Source organism: Nothobranchius furzeri, chromosome 6, assembly GCF_043380555.1.
Source record: "Nothobranchius furzeri strain GRZ-AD chromosome 6, NfurGRZ-RIMD1, whole genome shotgun sequence".
Lineage (NCBI taxonomy): Eukaryota > Metazoa > Chordata > Actinopteri > Cyprinodontiformes > Nothobranchiidae > Nothobranchius > Nothobranchius furzeri.
In genome coordinates, this window is record NC_091746.1 from 81,714,019 (window position 1) to 81,730,723 (window position 16,705).

Below are 16,705 nucleotides of genomic sequence, written 5' to 3' on the forward strand. Positions count from 1 at the left end.
AATCACTCAAACAGCTTAACTCAAATTTTTTAAGGTTATAGAATTCTAAAAATAATCTAAAAATATCAAGGGGATGCATTTGGTAATTTTTTAATAATCCTAAAATGCAATGCATGGTTCAAAAACCGTAATTTTCATACATTAAAATAAATTTCTAATAAATGGAACAATTGTGCTCATAATAAAATTGTTTTCCCCAGTGATTTTGCAAGATATGCATGTTAGTGGGTGCTTTTGAAAAATAACATTAAAATTGCTCAATTAACAGTATCATAAACACAAAGATATCAAAGATTATCAAAGATTCAGCGCTTTGGGCTTCCTGACAGGGTTGCGGAAGGCGCTTTATAAATAAAGATTTGATTGATTGATATCCCGTTCCAATTGGAAAATATGACTTAGCATAAACTGGCCACTAGATGGTGGTGTTTCACCACAAAATACAGCTTGAAGCGCTTTAGGAGAGAATTATAAATTAATTTTGATCTCGACTATAAATCAACATTTACATCAAATGTTGACACTTTCACAGAAATTAAATGCTCAGTGTGAATGTTTTAAATTGCTGTTCATCTTTAAGCAGGTTAATCTGGGTCTGACAATATAAAGAAAAAAATTGCTTCTAAATGCAAAATGACAACCTCCAAGGAAGAAGAGGGTATGCCAATCATTCCACCGGACTCCAGTCGATCCACCACAAAAGCAATCAAATGAGCCAATGGTGCCTTTTTATTTTCTTTAAATTTTTTTAAACAAAAACAAATTAAAACATGTTAAAACAATTCATATATGACCACTTGGTGAGCAAAATGCTATTCCAAGCTAACAGTGACCCAAAAAACATTTTTAAAAAGGAATTTATCAAGTAAATACTAAAATAGAGCATTAAATCAAAAATGTTACAGAGATGTCCGAGTGGAATAAACAACATGGCTAAAAGACCACACTATAAGCTACCAGAAAGAGAAGACAAAAAGGTCCATTGCAATGAAAGAAAGACTGTCAAGTGCTGGGGTAAATATATATATCTGCTTCATTTGTCATGTTTTCCAACAATAAAATATAGGCCTCTGAGCCGTCAACTGCTGCCTTTGTCCTAATGTAGCCTGCAAAAATATCAAGAAAAAAATCGACATATCCTGACAGTTTTTAAAAAGTACACATACTGAGCATTATTTTACATCTGAGCAAGACTCGAGGTCACTATTTGTTACAAATAGTTATCAAAAAAAGCCTTAAGTTTCAATTTTTCTGCAAGATGCTTTAACAAGAAAAATGGCTTTCTTGTGTCCAAAGCGTATGTTCATATATACCACTATAAAAAAAAATCACTAAAATATACACCAACAGAATGAAACAAGATACAAAATAAAACGCATTCAAAATTCTGTCTAAAATGAAAAATCTAAATGTTGATCCTGTTTTGCAACAACTTGGTCAGCAACGAACTCAAACGGTGCCGCCAGGATGTTTATTTTTATTTTTTATCGATGAAATGAAATCCCTCCATCGTCCTTAGTGCAGTCGAAAAAAAGTGTTTGGTCGATCGGGCGAAAACCCAAATGGTTTAAAAAAATCCAGTGAGATAGAAGAGGGGTGTGTTGGAGGGGAGGGACTGAGTGTCGGCCTTATGAGCTGTACAAAAAGAACGGGTGACAAATAACTTATAATAACTTAGTGCCAGGTGTCGGGAGTGTTCGGGTGGTGCAGGGAAGAAGTCTGTGCACACATCACAACCGATGCTTGGTTTTTTTTTTTCAGTGCAGTGCCCTCTGAGATCGCTGTAAAGCTGATATTTGAAGGGAAATGACAAAAAACAGATGTGGGGCTTTTTTGAGAGGGGGTCAGTGTGAGGGTGAAGTTAGGTGAGGGTGCTCCTCCGAATCCTGATTGTCTTATTCAGCTCAATGTCTCTAAAGCCTTCAGAGAGTCAAACGGTGTAAAGGTTTTTTTTTGTCCTTTTTTCGTTTTTTGTGATGAAGTGACTGTGTTGAGGGGGAAGTGCGGGTGGAGTTCAGTAAGGATGAGGAATGAGGAAGAGGGGTGTCCTCTGAGAACTGGAGGTGTCACTTTTGGAGACTTTTAGGGTCTTCATGGAATCTAACAGGCCTCCATTTCTAGCAGAGGCCCTGTAGCTGCTGCCTTTGCTTTGCATGTGGAGAAATTGTTCCGCTTTCCTCCTGAAGGGGGAGAGAGATGAGAAAAGACTGATTAATCAACCGAGTCTGGTCACAGAAGGAAAAAAAATGTGCATTTAAAAACGATTCCCACCAAAACATTGCTCACATTCTTCTAAACTAACAGCAGACAGACGCTGAGATGACTCAGAAGTTTCTCATCTCTGAGGCATGCTCCTCTACTGAAGGAGAAGCAGACTATCTGTCATCAACATCTATCCAATCCATCATTAGCTGCTTTCTGGGTTTTTTTTCTTTAAGTGTTACAGCTGATAGAATGAAAGCCTTTGGCAGAGCTGAGCCCTGACTGATCTATGGGGGTGGGGTGGGTGTTAAAGGTCAGTGACAGGACGTGGGTTGGTCTAGCTTTGATGTAGTCCAACACCAATTGGGGAGGGGGGGAGCACATGGCCTGGCTGGCAGTGCCTACTCTTTCACCAAAAGCTTCTGGTTGACATTTTTAAAGCATGCTGCAGGTGGGTCATGGCAAACACTACAGGGGTTTGTGGGTCTCTGCAAATACACACACGTTGGGTTTTTAGCACTTAAGCACATCAGAAAAGCGTAAAATGCACATAATTTGATCCTCATTGAATAGCCTTGCTGTCGTTTTTAAAATACCAGCCATCAATTGCAAACCTAAACATTTTGTTTTACACTGATTCAATAAGACATGGAGTGATTTATTATGAACCATGCAACATATCTGAGAACTATTTCCTGCATGAGATTTGGGGGCTTGTCCAGGATCTAACCAGGAACTCATTTTCTGTTTCAGGAGAGTTCTTTCTTCTATTTTTATACAATTCACTATTGGCCTTCAGATGTTAAAGGTCAAAACAAAAAAGTGTTTTTTTTCCCTTTTTGTGTAACAATTCATTGTTGCTCACACCAATCCCATGGAAAGATTTACCAAAAGTACCAGGAGTGATTCTGTCGTCACTAATGTTCAAATCAACCAATAGAAGTAGAACATTCATAAGTGCATACTTGGATTTGTTTCTGCCATCAGCTAATATTTCATGAACTTTTCAGGTTTTATTTTGATGAACTTCAAGTAATCGTTGGCTGAATATTTACAACCGGCTAACTTTTAGAGTTGCTACAACTTATATCGTTTTTAAGTGAAGGGATTTTAAAATTGTTGAATGACATCTGAAACATGAAACCCCACACACTGCAATAAAATAATGGATAGAACACTTTTGGTCTCGAGGTTTGAGGTGTCCTGCTTCACAGCAAAACTACACAAAACAATTTCACTCACGGACACAGATTTGGATTATCCTCGCTATGCGCAGCATGCTTTTGTTACACTTCCTAATTGGCTATGTGTAACACTAAACAGGCCACACACTTGTTTGTCCTCAATACCAGGCTATAACAACCCCACACTTATGATCAGAGTGGTCCCGAAGTCCTTCTGAGAAGTCCAGAGCACTCTTAACACACCACACACAGCGGGAATATCTGACAAGATTATCTTTAGATACAGTGGTGTGAAAAACCATTTGCCCTCTTCCTGATTTCTTATTCTTTTGCATGTTTGTCACACAAAATGTTGCTGATCTAGGGTTGTCACGGTAACCGGTATAGCAGTAAAACCCGGTAAAAAAGTTGACAATAAAAATAACCGTCCAGTTTTTAAAAAACTAAATTATCTCGGTGGGTTTACCGTGGCCGCGGTTTCAGCGCGGTGACCCTTACCAGCCACCGTCGCTTCAGCTGAAGTTCCCGCGGCGCGCACACGCACTTTTTAGTTTGCAACGGCACCAAAACTTTGAAGCTGAAATAACGGCCGAAGGAGGAGACGGCAGCGCCCAGGACATCCATCAGCCCTCAAAGAAGACTAACTCGGAAGTATGGGCATATTTTGGATTTCTGAAAAATGCTGAGGGACAGTTAATAGAAGACGGCTATCCCGTTTGCAGAACGTGCAGGAAACAATTGTCTGCAAAAGGCAGCAACACTTCGAATCTCATGGCACATCTGCGTGACCATCACCCACGTCTCTACAGCCAGTGCAAGGTAGGTTAACATTAGCATTTTAGCTTAAATGCATGACGTGAGGACTTTTGGTTGAGGGAGAATTCAACGAGTCACTATATACTGCAGCCGCAGCGCCCTCTGCCAGCATTTAAACCGTGTCACGGACACCCTGTTGCTGCATGAAGCATCTTATTTGTTGATGATGAAGAGAAATATACAATTAGTTCCTTGTCATTGATTTGTTTACTTATTCAATGCCATTTATACTTGAACATTTGGATTTGATTACATAGTGTAGTAGTTATTTTAGTCATTTGTTTAAAGTGGCTATTTATTTTAAATACATGTTTTTTAAGGTTGACTTGTACAGAGCTCAAGTCAAGTGTGGACTGGAGTTTTAGATTTTCATTTTGATAATGAAGAAAACAAGTATATGAGAAAACAAGTGGTGTTTCTTTGATTTGTTTACATATTGTTTATGTTTTGAATGTTTGGATTTGTATAATTTAAACCTGCACTGACTACTGTAACACGTTCCAGAAAAAGAAGCTGTTTGTTCCTTTACTTGTGAAAAGTTGCACTTTTGCTAAGGCTTTGTGTTATTTTAGGTTTAATAAACACTGTTAAACCTTTTCAGAACTATTTCAGTTTGTGTAGAACAGGACTATCAATGCTTTCTGAACATATGCAACACCGTTTAAAAAATACCGCGATAATACCGAAAACCGTGATAATTTTGGTCACAATAACCGTGAGGTTACATTTTCATACCGTGACAACCCTATTCTGATCATCAAACACATTCAGCCATTAGTCAAAGATAACACAAGTAAACACAAAATGCAGTTTTGAAATGATGGTTTTTTATTATTTAGGGAGAGAACAAAATCCAAACCTACATTGCCCTGTGTGAAAAATTAATTGCCCCCCTTGTTAAAAAAAAACCCAACTGTGGTGTTTCACACCTGAGTTCAATTTCTGTAGCCCCCCCCAAGCCTGATTACTGCCACACCTGTTTCAATCAAGAAATCACTTAAATATGAGCTGCCCGACACAGAGAAGTAGACCAAAAGCAACTCAAAAGCTAGACGTCATGCCAAGATCCAAAGAAATTCAAGAACAAATGAGATCAAAAGTAACTGAGATCTATCAGTCTGGTAAAGGTTATAAAGCCATTTCTAAAGCTTTGGGACTCCAGCGAACCAGTGAGAGCCATTATCCACAAATGGCAACAACATGGAACAGTGGTGAACCTTCCCAGGAGTGGGCGGCCGACCAAAATTACCCCAAGAGCGCAGAGAAAACTCATCCGAGAGGTCACAAAAGACCCCAGGACAACTTCTAAAGAACTGCAGGCCTCACTTGCCTCAATTAAGGTCAGTGTTCACGACTCCACCATAAGAAAGAGACTGGGCAAAAATGGCCTGCATGGCAGATTTCCAAGATGAAAACCAATGTTAAAGGGGCATTATGGAAGTGTGACAGCCAAAACATGTATAGAAATAATAAATGTCTTCTTCATTCATTCTCCTGCAATGCCCTGGTCCTGTAGAATGAGCCCTGGCATTTTTACTGTGATTGCCTGTTTTTCTGTAAAGTCACAGAAAAAGAGAGCTGCTCGGGTCGAGCAGGCTGCTTCATGCGTGTTCACGCTCAGGCATCGCCCGTAGCATTTGCTGTCAGTAGCTTTAGCAGCAGAGAGAGAGGCAGTGCCAACTCTGCGACTTTATCGCTGTTCCTCACGCCTAGTGATGAACCTAGCTACATTTCTGAAGACCCTTAGCTACTTTCTTCTAGATATTTCCTGCAAATTAGCAACAAAATAGCCATTTTTGCTCCGAACCGTTCTTTGAACGTTGTTTCAGCTGTCATCAAGGATATAATAGCTACAAATACAAAAGACATTACTGGTGCTTTAGCTCATCTAGAAAGATGACGGAGAAGATCCAGGTTCAAATCTAAATGTAAATAAAATTTAATTAGTTTATTTTTCACATTAATGGTATATTTTTTTACAGTAAGATGCCCAAATTTTTATTTGAGACTCTCCGAACGGCATTAAATTCACAGATAAAAAGGATGTGGGTTTAACTTTCATTTTGGAACAATTTTTCAAGCAAGGGAAGGGAATGATCTGAGCATGCAGGAGGACTGACCCATCATAAACCTTTGTCGGCTGTGCTGAAGAGAAAGGTACAGAACCAAAATATTTAATTAATTAGCTGCACGTTCTCCTGTCCTCTGTCCTCCGGGCCACACACACACACACACACACACACACACGGAGCTGACTGTCTCGGCAGTTATTTTTGTTAAGGAGTGTGCCCGTACAGCAGCGCGCCTCGTGCACGAGCCTACTATTGAAGCTGCCGTTACGCTTTTGGCCAGAGGGGGCAATCGTGAGCATAAAAATTCTAAACTCCGTAAAGTCCCTTTAAGCAAAATGAACATTAGGGCTCGTCTCAATTTTGTTAATGAACATCTCAATGATTGCCAAGACTTTTGGGAAAATACGTTGTGGACTGATGAGACAAAAGTTGAACTTTTTGGAAGGCAAATGTCCCGTTACATCTGGCGTAGAAGTAACAGCATTTCAGACAAAGAACATCATACCAACAGTAAAATATGGTGGAGGTAGTGTGATGGTCTGGGGTTGTTTTGCTGTTTCAGGAACTGGAAGGCTTGCTGTGATAAATGGAACCATGAATTCTACAGTCTACCAAAACATCCTGAAGGAGAACGTCCGGCCTTCTGTTGGTCAACTAAAGCTGAAGCCATCTTGGGTGCTGCAGCAGGACAATGACCCAAAACACACCGGCAAATCCACCTCTGAATGGCTGAAGAACAACTAAATGAAGACTTTGGAGTGGCCTAGTCAAAGTCCTGACCTGAACCCTATTGAGATGCTATGGCATGACCTTTAAAAGGCGGTTCATGCTAGAAAACCCTCAAATAAAGCTGAATTACAACAATTCTGCAAAGATGAGTGGGCCAAAATTCCTCCAGAGCAGTTATTGCTGCTAAGGGAGGCCCAACCAGTTATTAGGTTCAGGGGGCAATTACTTTTTCACACAGGGCAATGTAGGTTTGGATTTTGTTCTCTGCCTAAATAATAAAAACCATAATTTCAAAACTGCATTTTGTGTTTTACTTGTGTTATCTTTGACTAATGGTTAAATGTGTTTGATGATCAGAAACATTTTGTGTGACAAACATGCAAAAGGATAAGAAATCAGGAAGGGGCAAATGGTTTTTCACACCACTGTACTTTATTGTAATCAGGGGTGTCCTTAATGGGGCCATATCATGGAAAATCCACTTTTTGGAGCATTTAATCATGTGATAATGTTATTTCTCAGAACAGACCCATTTTTGGCTGCAGTCATGCATTTTCCTGTCTCAGATGCAATTTTTCAAATTTTTTGGAAAAGCCTCCAAATACAAGCATGGAAACGAAGTGCATCATCAGGCCCTGCTCCTTCCCCCGATGCTAGATTCGGACCTGGAACCCGCCTCCCCTGGAAGTAGGTCACTAATGCACACTTTCTTTGAGTTGTGGGAATAGAGCATTTGATTTCATGCTGCAGTTGAGAATGTGACCTTCATGTCACAGATGAGTGCTTTGAACCTCCACCAGTACCAGAGTGGATATTCTGACAAATTACTTCTGCATTGGGGACAAAACACCACAATAAAAACGGTGTTCTGCCAACAAAGATGCACATAATGGTCAGCACAGGATATGCGTCTTAGACGACTGGCATTTTTTAACAGACTAGGTAGCCTGGTAGTTAGAGTAACTACCTGGCATGCTGATTTGCACCGGTTCCACTGCTGGTCTCAGCAGTATTTTATTTTCTTCCTTTCTAGCCACACTTGCCAGTATGATGTTTTCAACTCTTTATTGGTTAACAGCAGGGATGTGTATTTTTGAAATTCTGGCTATACGATACATATCTCGATACAGGGGAGACGATACGATATATCACGATATATTGCGATACATTCAGTCAGACGTTACAAGCATTTTTTAACTGAATTTATTGTAAGAATGTTCAATAAACAGTCCAAACTGATACGTAACATGTTTAACATGAGGTATCTGAACCATGATGGAGGGATTTACAGTTCAATGGTGGAAACAAAACCCGTTGCACACTGCTGCCAACTAGTGGGTGGTGATTGAATTGCACAAAACGAAAAGAAAATACACAAAAGTTTGCATGTAAATTCTTTCAAGAATTAGATACACGGCTTTTGAATATCGATGTAATAATCGCAGGAAAAATATCACGATATATTGCCATATCGATATTTTCCTACATCCCTAGTTAACAGTTTAAAATATAAGGACTAATCAGTTTGTTTGTTTTCTTACTTTATTTAGCGTGGGTCCATGCGATGTGAGCAGAGTAAATCAAATAAAATACTGCTTGCAAATGACCAAATTCCGAGATCTTTAGAAATACAAAATATTTTTGCAGAAAATAATCAAAAAAATTAAAACATAAAATGAAATCTTCTTAAGCTGGCTACATAAATTACTCCCCACAACGGAGTGGAACTGGCGTCAGGACCGCTGGACTACCACAGCCATCACAACAGCAGACGTGCCTAAGATGCTGTTGTAGGTGTGTTTAGTCGGAGCGGGCATGGGCGGAGCGTCACTTAAATGAACCTTTTCATTTCTGGGTACAAAAGCAAGCTGCCAAAAACAACTCATATTTAAGATAAAATGACATCTCAATAAAGCCAACTGTAATATTCAATCATGTATTGTGCCTACCTTTGCTCTAAAAGGTTGAATAGCATGATTTGGGTCTTTTAAGATGGTTGGAAAGGTGATCTAGTCGTTACCGAGCTCTTAGGAACTTCCTCAGGGTAGAGGTCTGGACAAGCAGCGGAAAACCAGATTTTATCACCCTTACCTGAAGACCCAGCTAGCTAAAACTAGTCGAGTTTATGAGTATTTAAGTAATTATTTTAAGTGGGTTACTCTCAGGTTTGGGTTGACGTAAAGATGTCAAGTTTTATTAGAATCCACCTCCACCAGGAGACGTTTGTGAAACCGGCCTCGCTCCCTCGCAGGGAAACTGTCAAACTGCACAAGTGCTTTGTTTTCCCATTCCTGTGATCTGGGCTCAAGCTAACATAACAGAGTTAGCTTCAGTTATTGACAAGCTAAAGGAGAGTTATTTTAGACCCGAGCAGCATCAAATAGAATCTTTGATCAAAGGGGGGAGAGGCAGAGATGGAGGTGGGTGGACGCCTCCTGTGACTAAAAAGATAGCTGCTTTGTGAAAATATGAAGAAAGAAAAAAGGAAAATGCAACTATAATAGTTTTCTTCTCCTTTGTGGAAAAGCCAAGTGTGTTTTTTTCTGTCCTGCTGCATCACACCGCCTAAAAGTCTGGACACACACACACACACACACACACACACACACACACACACATACCCACACACACACACACACACACACACACACACACACACACACACACACACACACACACACACACACACACACACACACACACACACACACACACACACACACACACACACACACACACACACACACACACACACACACACACACACACACGGAACACAAACTGAAAGGAACACAGCGCTCAGAGAGAAAGAGTGATCCCTGTCGCTTCTATTTACCACCGCCTCCCTCTCTCTCTTTTCATCCCAGGATCTCAAAGCTGGCTCGCACGCCCGGCCCTGCACCCAGTTTCCTGCACCCAGTACCCCCCCCTCCCCTCCCCAACCGCAGACATAAAACGTGCCGACCTTCCTGCCTGGGGAAGCGAGCTGAGGGGCTGCAGGCGAGTTTATGTGCAGAAGTTTTAGAGAAAGGAAAAGAACGGGGGAGAGAGTAACAGCGGGACTGTGTGCCTGCATGAGGGTTGGTTGTAAAGAGGGGGGGTGTAGAAGGCCAGCTGACAAATGCAGGGATTCAGAAGCAACTTGACCCCTCCTCACCTCCCACCAGCTCTTCGATGGTCTCCTCCAACATAACAGCTCAGGAATGCTCGCTGGATTTTTTTCCCTTTTTTTTGCAGGAAATGAAACGCTCCTCTGTTCAGAGGGCGAGTGAATTCCTTTGCCTTTATGTGACGGAGGGAAGGAGAGCGGGAGGAAGGAGTCGGACGTGCTCTCACCCAGTGTTTGAAGTGTGGGAGGTTAAGATAACTGGCACAGCCTCACGCCTCAATCCCCGCTTTCACCTCCCGGGCCAAATCAAAGCACCCACAGCTGGGTCCCCCGCACGCCTCCGAGCCCTCCAGCCCGGCTCACTCCCACCTCCTCACGTTCCCCCTCCCGACTTTTTTTCTTTGGTTTTTGGAGCCATTAAAAAGAAAAACAGTGCTGACAAATTACTCTAAAAATAGGCCCAGTGGAAAGGAGAAAGGTGGAGAAGACTTCCCCGTGGCAGAGCAACGGGGAAGTCTTGACCTTTAGCGCTTCGTCACAATCTTTGTTTTCTCACAGTTTCATTAAACCAGATGATTCGTGGAGTAATCAATGACTCACTTTTGCATTTAGGTTACTCAAACGCCTGACTCAGCACATTCTGTCTCAAAAGCAGGTAGAAACAGAACCAATAAGGTCTCAACATGTAAAATAAAGCTACATGTGAACAAACCCAGAGCAAACTTTTCAGTGTCGAACCCAACAACTCTGTTTCCCAGCCCTGATGAGGTTAAATATACAAACATCCTAAACAAAAGCTGTCAACAATCCAATATACTTCAGATTTTTTGAAAACTGTTTAACTAATTTATAGTAAATTTGTGCCAGAAGCTGTTTCTTTGTTTTCTAGAGTTCATCTGAGGACTCCCAGCTTCTGGGTTTATGACTCTCAGTGGGGTCCCAGTTCAAACCGAATCAGATTAAAATCAGATGTTTCCTTTTTTTGTTTGTTTGTTTGTTTTTAAATTCAAATGATAGGTTTTGATTTTTGGACATTAGAAGCTTGGTGTGTAGTCCTTCAAGAGCAAGTCACCCCCTACCAGAGTCTAACTCCACTCCCACTTCATGTTTGAAAAATGCAACACATGCCGTTGCCTGGCAGACCGAGAGGGCGGAGCCGCTAACAAATACACACACACAGGCGCACAATGGCATTGTGACATCATAATGCACCAGTTTACATCATAGCATACCTCTTAGCCAATAGCGGTGGCAGATTAAGGCCCTGTCCACACGTAGCCGGGGATCTGCCAAAACGTAGATATTTTTCTACGTTTTGGCCTGTCGTCCACATGAAAACGGAGTTTTTTAAAAACTCCGGCCAAAGTGAAGATCTGCGTTTTCTCCGTTTTGGGTGTCTGCGTGTGGACGGACAAAACCGGAGTTTTAAGGTCCGCAACGTCACTTTCCGCGACAAAAAATGCTGACATCACGTGTGCGACCTGTGTTTACACTAGCCGACAGCATGGATGCCCTCAGAGCTGCGCTCGCTTTATCAATCGTCCAAGCGCTTTCTGCTTGTTTGTTTTTGCAAGCGGAATTACTGCTGCTTGCAGAAGACCACAGACGAAGGACGAGGTTAAGAACGGGGGAAGTACTGCCGCCTACAGGTCTGGCATGTCCTTAACAACGTATTTATCCGGTACGTGTGGACAGAGTTTTTTTAAAACGAGGTGGTGTGATGCAAGTTTTTGGAGGGGCGGATATTCGTTTTTAAAAAACCCGGCTACGTGTGGACTAGGCCTTAAATTCAAATGCAGTGCAGAGGTTTTACCTGACAACGGCGCAATACTGACAGTTTTAGGCAGAATATTTAAATTTTACTAAGATGCACTGAAGTGCCAAATTATTGACGACACGTGTCTGCAGCACGATTAGACACGCGTTTATTTAGTTTATCAGCAAAAAAAAGTTGATTTGGGGGTGACTTGCTCTTTCACTTCCTCTGGAGGGCTTGTTCCATCGTGTAGTTCTGCTACAGTTGGGAACATCCTGACCCAAAGTGAAGAGTGAGTTCATTTATTAATTCTAGGCTAGATTATTGGGATTAGTCTTGATCGGGACATTCAAACTATCCGTTTCTGATCCAGAATGCTGCTGCTGGGGTTCTGATAAGAGGTTGTTTGAGAGATCAGATTTCTCATTGCTTCCTTGTAAAATCCAGAATTTAAACGTATAAACTTCTGTAAGATCAAACTCCTTCTTATATTAAACATTTTATTGTTCCATATGTTCCCAACAGAGCGCTTGGCTCCTGGACTGCAGGTTCGGTTCCTGGAGTCTACAAGTAAAAGCTCCTGGAACCAGTTTCCATCTGTGAGACAGACGTCCGGTCTACCGGTGGGAGTCGGCTTTCCCTTTTGATAAATCTTACAGTTAGGGTTAACTCTGGTCATCTTGGCTCATCCCTTTAGTTATGCTGCCATAGGCTTAGGCTGGAGGACACATTTATTGCTGCTTTTAACTTTGGTTTTGCATTTCCAAAAATGATGAACGGCCCAACCCGTCCGCGTTGGTCCATGACTCTCTTGTCCCCTCAGAGCCAAGTCGCTTATAGGCCGTCCATCCTGGTTCTAATGGGTTTTTCATAAATCTACTGCATCTGATTCAGTGTGAACTGGACCTGAAGGAGTAAAGGGAACTTCAGCGGAGCCGCTGGGCTTTGGTGCAACTTTAAGAAACAGTTTTACTCCTCAGAGCTGTGACGGCGCTGCTGAAGACAAAAAGGACAAAAAAGACAAAACTAACTAAAAAAAAGGAAGAAAAAAACACCTGGAAGTGATGCTAATGCGTCCCAAACCAGCAGCATCTGTCAGCACTTTCTTAAGCTGTCAGACAAAAAAATGCTTTGAATTTTTTAACCCCAGTCAAAAAGTAGACTTGGGGGGGTGGGGGGTGTCTTTTTCCTGGAGGGGCTATCAGAAACTCACTAAAGTCAGGAAGAGAAGCTGAGAGAGACGAGAGGAGCAACAGTGGAAAAGGAGGAAGGGCAGGGTCTGGCCTCGTTGGGGTGGGGTGGGGGCTGCTGGGTAGTCACCAAACCCCCCCCCCAAACCTCAGGCATGTGTGGGTGAGACTAGGAGAGCACAGGGGAGTGGGCTGGTGGAAGCAATTGCCCACATCTGAGGAAAATGTTGCTGGGGGGGGTGTGGGGGGGCAGCTGAAGTCTGGCCCCGTGCCCCCTCACAGCTCTGTTTGAGCCACTGCAGGATGGAGGACGTCAGGGGGGGGAGAGAAGGAGGGAGGGGGCGCGGCATGTTCAAAGGGCCGGCACAATGACTGCTCCGCTCTGCTGTGGTCCTGCTTCAAAAGACCTCCGCTGCCTCTCATGTTCAGGAGCGGGGCGGAAAAAGAGCAGCGAGGCAAAAAATAAAAATGATAGAAACGGGGGAGCGAGGAGGCAGAAAACCGAAAGAGGAGATGTTCTCCCAACAACGACCGAACAGACTGAAGCAGAAAGAAAAGTAGACACCCGTCATCGTCTTCACGTGTGAGCCGTGTTACCTGGAGGGAGGGAGGGTGTGTGTGTGTGTGTGTGTGTGTGTGTGTGTGTGTGTGTGTGTGTGTGTGTGTGTGTGTATTGACAGATAGGAATCTCAGGAGGGGTGTGTTTTATAAGGTCACAAATCTCCGCCTTTTCCAAAACACCGCAGGGCCTCTAGGAGTCTCGAGGGGTGAGGAGGGAGAGGAAGTAGAGAAGACATCACAAAAACCCAGAGACCGGACCCTCAGAGTCCCAGCAGCTGGCTAAACCACCGCACAATAGGCCCGGGAGTCCATCTAAACAAATTTGGTGCTCCAGCCTAAACAACCGGAGCATTGTAGCCTTGTTGTCTCTTACGCAAACAGAACTATCTCACGCACGCACGCACGCACGCACGCACACACACACACACACACACACACACACACACACACACACACACACACACACACACACGCACGCGCACACACTCGCGCGCGCACACACACACACACGCGCGCGCGCGCACACACACACGCACACACACACACACACACACACACACACCACTGCCTTTCCTCTCCAAGTGTCAAAGAGGAAGCCGGGCCAAGGCGAGCTGAGGCCACAGACGCGTACTTTAATTACACGTCCTTAAAGCGAGTGCTGAGAGGGTCGTTTTACTTCACAGAACACGCTTTGTGAAGGTCATGGGAGGGGAGGAACATTTCCGATTCCTACCTTCAGCAACATTAGCCAAGACATCGCTCCCATTGAAGTCCAAATTTCCAACTCCTTCCTCAAACTTTTCCCCCTTTTCTTCCCCCCCCCCCCCCCCCTTCTCTCCTGAGTGAAAAAGTGCAGCTTTAAAAACATCCTCTCATCTGCTGCTCAGAGCTAGACCCAAAGTCTTTTTGCCCCCCCCCCCCCCCCACCCCACTTCTTTTGGGGAATTTGAAATCCTTCCCCAATTATCGGAGGTCACTAATAAGGCAGGGTGTGGAGGCACTGGGCTGTGCCGCGATGGCCTGGAGGCTCAGCGTCAAATTGAAACGACTCGGAGAAACGGGAGGCAGACGCTGAATCTCGCCTAATTGCAGCCAGAGTGTGTTTCTGCCAGTTGAGATGTGTGTGTGCGTGTGTGTGTGTGTGTGTGTGTGAGAAAGAGAGAGATGTGTTGAGAGTGATGAAGCTTTAAGACAGAGAAGATGAGAAGCAACAAATGAAGGCCGAGAAGAAAGTGGGGAATGGAGGCAGGAGGATGAGTGGCAGTGGAGTGAGAATGGGTAGACTGAACCACCGAGGGAGAGGGATTTTCATCTGGCCCTCTTTTTTGTAACCCAAGCACACTCTCTCCCTCCGTCTTCTTCTTCTTCTCTGCTCATCAAAGACTTTTGACAGCTGACTTCTGGCTGCTCACATCAGACGGAGCAAAGGAAGGGCATGACTTAGAGAGACATCACTGCCTGAACAGCACTTCTGTGTTCATTACAATCATTCATTCATTCATTCATTCATTCATTCACTCTTTACATTCATTACACACTGTTATAGTCAGTAGGTGTCGATTTAAAGGAATATTGACCGAATTTCTTTTAAAACGATCCTTCGTGCACGAGCCGCAAGTGTTATAAGGAAGTGGAGGCTGTCTCCCCCCTGCGATAAAAATGTGCAGTGGCTGAAATGGGAGAGAGCCTGGAGGGCGTGCATGTGTCTCGGCCAGATAACTATCTCAAAAGGCTGCGAATCTGCGGGCTGACTCAAACAAAAGGCTAACGGTGCGATCGGAGCAAGGCAGCAAGACAAAGTAAAAGAAGGGAGCAGAAACGGAAGTGAAGGAGGAGTTGGGGAGAGAAATAGTTCTATATAAAAAAGGAAACTACTCAGAGAGCGGCTCTGTTGTGGTGAAACCCCGCTGTGTGGCAGGACCAGAGTTTGACATGCTAAAGATAACAAAAGAACCAAAATCACCCTGAAGAATGCTGATCTGGAAATCCACGCCTGGTTTGTCTCAGAGGAAAAAACAATCAGTGACTGTGGGAAATCTAACATTTAAACCTCCAAAAGTTAACTCTTCCCCCAAAAATCTATAAACGAAACAACTCATTAACAAGTTTTCTGTCTGCTTTCTCACACGGAGGAGAGACAGATGGGACGGATGAAAAGAAAAAGACAAACGAGTTCATTTAAAAGATGTTGGTTTTTTTTTGGCGTCTACAGCACGCTAACCCCAATCCAGCTCTTTGGGATCTGCATAAATTGAGGGCTTGGGGAGTTGTGGCAGTATCCTTGGTATTATGCATATTAGTTTAAGGCTGTCACTGAGAATCAGCAAGGGTGTCCATCCCGCTGCGGCTAGGCGCTGCTAATTATTGGATCACAGAAAAAGTGCTTCTTTTTTTCCTGGCGCTTGCGCTCACCGTGTTCTGAAAACAGAAAAAAAATAAATAAAAGACGTCCAATTTTGGGTTCATAGAAAGCCATTGGATCAAGAATCGACCAAGTGGAAAACCTTTGTCTGGTTGGGCCCATTTTGACCCGATTTGTCACATCTGCTCGGCTTTTTCTGCTGCCGGGAGGCAGCGGAATAACAAGATGCTCACAGGGAGGCAGAGGACGCTAAGAAGAAGGGCGACGGAGATGCCCAAACAACAACACGGAATATTTACTGGAGAAAAGGCGACGGTTCGGTGAGGTTTGTCATTTGATGGAAATCAATAATTTCAAAAAAGGACTTCTTTTGTTACGAGAGCGTTGTCGACCCTCTGAGCCCCCCAGGTACCATGAAATCTTATTAAGGTATAGCATCTCATTAGCTTCCTGCTAAAAAGATGCTCTGCTTAACAAAGACAGAAGAGAACGACACATGCTGTCCATATGGTCCTGAGCAGACGTCCTGCACTCCACTAGCAGATAAAAAAAAGATTGTGGTGCAGCTAAAGTGTTTTCAGATGTATCATTCAGTCCATGTTTAACTGGAGGAGCTGCAGACACGGTTACACTTTTCTTTCTTGCAGCCAACCTTTCATCAAATCACACAAAAACATTCAAGCATCTCGTGCACACATGCATGCATGCTCCCTCACACGGGTGC

At 43.3% G+C, this 16,705-nt stretch overlaps 1 protein-coding gene across 4 annotated transcripts in view; it reads right to left on the minus strand.

Moving 5' to 3' along the window:
- Positions 1-1,955: 1,955 nt before the first annotated feature.
- The window catches only part of lef1 (lymphoid enhancer-binding factor 1), a 49,339-nt gene continuing 34,589 nt past the window's right edge, over positions 1,956-16,705 (minus strand). For 2 of the 4 annotated variants that reach the window (XM_070552625.1, XM_070552624.1), the window contains exon 10: positions 1,956-2,180. In XM_070552625.1, the coding sequence (XP_070408726.1) occupies positions 2,101-2,180 (80 nt within the window). In that variant the 3' untranslated portion in view covers positions 1,956-2,100. The remainder of the gene's footprint in view (positions 2,181-16,705) is intronic. The other 2 variants (XM_070552627.1, XM_070552626.1) reach the window with 1 other exon arrangement.